At 38.6% G+C, this 6,966-nt stretch overlaps 1 gene segment (V, D, J or C); it reads left to right on the top strand.

Moving 5' to 3' along the window:
• The first annotated feature begins 3,578 nt into the window (after positions 1–3,578).
• LOC126505235 (T cell receptor beta variable 13-like) lies at positions 3,579–4,160 on the top strand. The segment is given in 2 exon segments: positions 3,579–3,657; positions 3,760–4,160. Coding segments are annotated over 2 exon segments (480 nt in total).
• Positions 4,161–6,966: the final 2,806 nt, after the last annotated feature.

Below are 6,966 nucleotides of genomic sequence, written 5' to 3' on the forward strand. Positions count from 1 at the left end.
AGCCTCTGTAATGATTATTGGACAAGGTTCTCATCTTTGAGTATAGCAGAATATCACTAGGAATCAGTCTGTTGATTTTTTGTTAATAAAGAGGACTACCTAATATACACAGCAATATTCAGTATATAATATCAAGTTACAAAGGAATAAATAGGAATTAGCAGAAATGTTAACTTTTTCATTGTCACTTAAAACGACACATCAGCAGATGAAGCAATGAGTCTTGAATTCAAACTTATCAGATAGGAACATTTTCTGAGGAATTATAAAGCAGAATGTGTGTGGAGCCATGAACTTTCAAGAACTGTGTCAAACTACAAAAGAAAACATTCCATGGGATGCACTCTAACAAACACCATTTCATTTGTTACCAGTGCATCTGAATTACTTGGGCTCTTTGCCAATAAGAGTGTCTATGGAGGATTCAGTTATTAATATTTACTTTTCTTCTCTTTGTCGTTTTGAAGATAGTCTTTCTCTCATTTGTGATTTTTATGATTTTAATAAAATTTATGGTAACAACAAGTTTACTTTGATGCTTATGGGGAAATGTATATTTGTTTACTCTCTGCATTGTGTTTATTTAATGAATTCACTGATTAACTTGCAAAAAATCTATGTAAGCTAACTGCATGCCTCTGGATGTGAAATGAAAGGACAATGGAAATCTAAAGACCTAGTGATACCTAGAATCTCCTCTTTATTTTTACAGGCTGGGTTGTAGGGAGATGCAGGATGACTAAGGAAGAATAAATGTTTAGGTGAAAACAGAAAATGTCCTTAGGAGATGGATGTTAACTGCTGACAATTCTGAGTATAGGCCTTCATAGTGACCTCCTTTGATACAACTTAATCCTCTGGTTGGCTGGATTTCCATGAAGAGGCTCACATGGTTCTTTTGAAGATTCTGTGTTTTGTTGTTGACTAAGGTTTCCATCCTGCCTGGTCCTGTAGCCACTCAGTCCCAAAGAAACAAACAGAGATCTACATTAATTATAAACTGGTTGGTCTATTAGGTCAGACTTCATAATAACTTATAACTTACACTAACACATAGTTCTTGTCTGTATTAGCCACATGCCTTGGTATCTTTTTATCCTCTGTGTCTGGGTGTTGACTGCAGACTGACCCTTTCCTCTTCCCAGCATTCTTTTGTTCTAATTGCCCCACCTATACTTCCTGCCTGGCTTCTGGCCAGTTGACATTTTATTAAAATATACACATGACAGCGTACAAGACCATTGACCCACAATATTTTGTCTACCAGGGAAGCTGAGAGTAATGTGGGAGTGTCATATATTTGTTACTCTCATTGGTTAATTAATAAAAAAAACTGCTTGGCCTGATAGGTTAAAACATAGGTGGGTGTAGTCAACAGAACAGGATGCTGGGAGGAAGAGGAAGTGAGCTCAGAGGCCATGCTGCTCTCCTCTCTGAGGCAGATGAGATGAAGCTCCAACCCAAGATGGACGCAGGCTAGAATCTCCTTGGTAAGTCACCACCTCGTGGTGCTACACACATTAATAGAAATGGTCCAAGTAGTGTTTATATGAATACAGTTTGTGTGTTGTTATTTTGGGGCATAAGCTAGCCAGGTGGCCAGGAGCTGGGCAGCAGGAATGCAGCCCGCAGCTCTTTCTACCCAAAAGGAAGATTTTTATCCACATTTGTTTTTCCCAAGCACCTTTTATTCAGAAGAAGCAGAAACCAAAGTGGCTTACTGGACTGATGACTTTGAATTCCATCACTGTTTTTATATCCTGTGGTATTTTACACATGTCCATAATGATATTCAACTGCCATTACTACTTCCTAAAAATAAGTTTTTACCTCTAAACCCATTAAACAGATACCCAATCCTGCCTGTTTTATAAAGTCTATATTCAGAATTAAAATTTTTCCATTGTGTCTAATTTCTTTCACTTCACATAATACTTGTTACATTTTAATGTGTATAAGAATTTGACTTACTTCAATACTTCTTTGCATTAAAATTGTACATTGTGTACCTACTCATCAGTCTGTGGATTTTTAAGTTGTGTCCACTTCTATATTTTATATATACCTTTGCAAATGTCTGTAAAGAGCAACAATGATATGATAGGAATTTACATAATTTTTATTTCTCAGTGACTTAGGAACATGAGAGAATAAAGCTATGAATGTATTAATTAGGAAGGCATAGTATCTAATACTGTCAAACATAAATATACAGTTTGTCATCTAATAAAAGAATGCAGATTTGCAAAGAAGGAAGAAAATACAATTCATCACCAGGGGAAATCAATCACTAGAAAACTACCGATTTCTGACAAATTTGGTGTCAATGACATTAAACAGTGTAACTGCAGCACATATCTTAACAGGTTCTTGGAAATGAGGAAAATATGCCAAGTTCCAAAATAAAATTATAGAAATAAAATTGTAATGTCTGTTATGAAAAATAAGTGACTGCAAGTACCAGAAGATTGGATTTTAATGAATTTGAAGGTGATATTCATAAGGAAACACAGACAAAATGAGAACAGGATATAAGTGAGCTGAGGATACTCAAATGGTCAAAAGGCAAGTGGGATTCCAAAATAAAATATTAATATTTACATTATTTCAAAGATAAGCTAGCTGTCTACAACAATATTTCCAATGTTCTACCCTCCTCGGCATTCTCTTCATAGGACTGGTTTATGCTTCATCTGCTCAGGGGCTTCTTTACTGATGGTGTCTGCAATCTTGCCTTCTAGGATTTTTCTTTGACCAAAGACTGTTTTCTTCAAATATAGTACTTTCCAAGGACAGCTGACATCTAATGATGTACATCTCCCTGAAACATTGTGATGAGACTCGAATATATTCTGTTGTGATTTTAATTAGGTTTTTGGTGCTTTGCTTTTCCGTTTGTTTCTTTTAGTACCGTGAACGAGTCTCTAATAACCACAGAAAAATGTGGGATTTCGGTAGGTTACTGTATAAAGAACAAGTCGATGATGTTTTCTGGCCTACAATAGGCTACTGATTTTGAGAGTTCCCACCCAGCCTCTCCCAGAGTCAGTAGAGGTACAGACCATTGACCGCATAGCTGGTCACTAGGCGGCGCTGCGGAACCAAACATTGAACTGCTGACTTCAGGAAGTGGATGGAAGCAGAGCTCTGGTAGGGAGTCCACAGTATGGCATTGGCTGTAGAACTAAAACTGTGCCGGCTCAGGAGGCACAGTGTGAAGGGCCGGTGGTCAATCATCTTTGCATATACACTGGACATCACCACAAGGAGTGAAGAATTCTAGCTGTTGCAATCCAAAACCCATGGAGACTGGCGAGGAGAAGAAAGCAACTGCCTCAGAGAAAGTCATGAAAGAACTCCCCACAACCTGTCATTTCTATTCAGTACAGCCATCTCTTGTCTCTTTAGCACAATGACCTTAAAGGGAAAAGGGCTGAGCCAAGAGAGTATGCGCAAGGGTACAGAAAACCTATGGGAGCCCACAAGATCACTGATCTCAGAATCTGACATCACAGGCAATGAGCTGAAAGGAGGAGCTGACTCCTACTCTCACCAGGGAGAGCAGCATGCTGAGAAGGATGTGGGGCACTGCCCTCCCTGGCTCTGCCTGGGGCCCCAGCCTGCTCTGCTGTGTCACTGTCTTTCTCCTGGGAACAAGTGAGTCCTGAGCTCTGGAGGGACTGCTCCTGAGCTCCTCTACTGCTGCTGCATCCATGCACTCTTTCTCTAGATGCTCACTCCTGTCTCCTGCCTCCCCAGGTTCAGCAAGTCCCGGGGTCATCCAGTCTCCAAGACACATAATCAAAGCAAAGGGAGGAAGGACCAATCTCAAATGTTTTCCCATCTCTGGGCACGCCAGTGTGTTCTGGTACCAGCAGACTCTGGGGAAGGAACTGACATTTCTCGTTCAGCATTATGAAAAAGCGGAAAGAGAGAAAGGAAACATCCCCAACCGATTCTCAGTCCAGCAGTTCAGTGACTTTCACTCTGAGATGAACATGAGCACCTTGCAGTTGGAGGACTCTGCTGTGTACTTCTGTGCCAGCTCACCACAGCCTCACAGAGTCACTGGCTTTCTGTCCTTTTATCTTTCTGCTCCCACTGGTGATATACTAGAGAGGGCTGGGGGTGGGGGGGGGCATGCTTCACACTCTTTTTAGCTAAGGCACAAGAATGCATTAATTCTGTACTAACCTCCTCTGCCTAGCTGAACTCATAGAGTTGTAAACCTGGCTGTTGGCTCCAAGACTCCAGATGCTCTCATTTTTCTTCTAGTATTTTCCAGCTCCTAGCCAGTAGTAGACGCTAACTCTATGTTTGGTGCTTGCTTGTTGGCATCATCTATATGTTTCAATACAAGAGGATACAGTAGTGATCCATTTGTCAGTGAAGATTTCTACAAACCATTTTACAGATAGAACTGGAAGCTTATGAAATTACCCAACTTTTCATGTATGAGATTGTCAATACTAGATTTGAATCCTACAACTCTTCGTTTTCAAAATCAAAGTAATACTTTCCATGATATTCTCTGCTTTGGTGAAAAGTGCAGCAGCAGCTTGTGAATGGATAACCTTAGGAAGAATAACTCCCCTCTCCCTGCACTTTTTAATTGCGAAAAGGAAAAAAAGCCAGAGGAATTACCATACCAGATTTAAAAACATATTACTCTTTTTTATGTTATGGCTAGTTTACAAATAAAGTATCAAAATATCTTGATATAATGTATCAGTACCTTGGCTCTGTGGGTGGTAATTTGTTCGACAACTGTAGGAAGTTATTCATGCCATACTTTATTTTACAGAATGGGCAATAAACTGAGTTTGAATCAGCATTGAGTCTGGATATTCATGTTGTAGTAATCTTTTTGGCCTCTTTACATGTCTACAATAGCAAAAGAAGAAGGTGCATTTTGCCTCAGTCCTCCAAAGTTGTGGTTTATGATTCATGGTTTCCTGTATTGTGGCAGAACAGGCTGCCAGGAAGAATATAGAAAAGTTGTGTTGCCCATCTCTTGACAGCCAAGAAGGAAAAGAAAGTAGATAGAAGAGGAAAAGGAGGAAGAGCAGAGGACAAATGAAAAGTGTATGTTACAGAGAAATCTTTTAACTGCCTTCCCCTGGTGACCTATGTCCTCCTACAAGGCTCTGCTTTCTATTATACATCTATTTATAGATTATTCAGTGGTGAAATAAAAGCCTCTGTTATCTAATCTTTCTCAAAGCCCCGCCTCTGAACATTGTGTAGACAAGTGAGCCTTTAAAGCATGAATCTTTGGGGAATGCTTATCATCTAAACCAAATAAGCATTATTTTTGCTTTGTAATATTGCAAACCTTGCCTAATATAATTAACTAAAGTAGAAAAAGAACATTTCATTTATTTATTTTTATTGAAAATATTCTTTTTTCATATAGTACATTCCAACCAGAGTTATCTCTCCCTCCACTTCTCTGAGCTTTCCCCTTCGCCAGATCCTTTCATATGCCATTTAAGAGTAGGCTTCCAAGAGAAAACCATCAAATAGCACAAAACAAGAAAGAATAGAGGGAGGAGAAGCTGTAGTTGGATTACTGTCTTAGAGAAAAAGAATAATGAGAAAAAGAAGACCAAGAAGAAGGACAAGAAAAAGAGGAGGAGGAGGAGTAAGAAAAGATAAGGCAAAAGTCCTCATATTAAGGTTGGACAAAGTAACACAATAGGAGGAAAAGAATCTCAAGAGCAGACTAAAGAGCCAGACATACTCTCACTCCCACTGTTAGGAGTACCACAAAACATACTCATGAGAAACCTAGGACAAACCCATGCAGGCCCTTTGCTTGCCATTTCAATCTCTGTGAGCTCATATGATTCCTGCTTAGTTGATTTGGTGGAATATGTTCTCCTGGTGTTCTCTGTCTCTCTGACTTCTACAATGATCCCTTACTCTCTTCTGCACATAACTCAGATCACAAAGAGTAGGAACCCTATGGAGTGTTCCAATTTATTCTTTCCAAATAATGTCTGGCAATGGGTCAGCACCCACTCCCATACACTGTCTGAGCAAACTTCTCTAATGATGACAAGGCTCCCACCTTTGAATATAGCAGAATATCACTAGGAATCAGTTCACTGATTTTTTTATTAATGAAGAAGACTACATTATATATATATATACACATATTTAGTATATGTTATCAAATCATACAAGAATAAACAGGAATTACCACAAATGTTAACTTTTTTCATTGTCACTCAAAACAATCCATCAGCAGCTGATGTGATGAGTCTTGAATTCAAACTTATCAGATAGGAACATTTTCTGAGGAATTATAAAGCAGAATGTGTGTGGAGCCATGAACTTTCAAGAACTGTGTCAAACTACAAAAGAAAACATTCCATGGGATGCACTCTAACAAACACCATTTCATTTGTTACCAGTGCATCTGAATTACTTGGGCTCTTTGCCAATAAGAGTGTCTATGGAGGATTCAGTTATTAATATTTACTTTTCTTCTCTTTGTCGTTTTGAAGATAGTCTTTCTCTCATTTGTGATTTTTATGATTTTAATAAAATTTATGGTAACAACAAGTTTACTTTGATGCTTATGGGGAAATGTATATTTGTTTACTCTCTGCATTGTGTTTATTTAATGAATTCACTGATTAACTTGCAAAAAATCTATGTAAGCTAACTGCATGCCTCTGGATGTGAAATGAAAGGACAATGGAAATCTAAAGACCTAGTGATACCTAGAATCTCCTCTTTATTTTTACAGGCTGGGTTGTAGGGAGATGCAGGATGACTAAGGAAGAATAAATGTTTAGGTGAAAACAGAAAATGTCCTTAGGAGATGGATGGTAACCACTGAAAATTCTGTGTAAGTATAGGCCTTCAGTGTCACCTCCCTTGATACAACTTAATCTTCTCTGATTGGCTGAACTTCAAGAAAGAGGGTCACATGCTTTTTTTTTTTTTTTTTTTTTT

This window comes from Alexandromys fortis, unplaced genomic scaffold (genome assembly GCF_014885135.2).
Source record: "Alexandromys fortis isolate MF-2015 unplaced genomic scaffold, M_Fortis_MF-2015_v1.1 scaffold_57, whole genome shotgun sequence".
NCBI classification, from domain to species: Eukaryota; Metazoa; Chordata; class Mammalia; order Rodentia; family Cricetidae; genus Alexandromys; species Alexandromys fortis.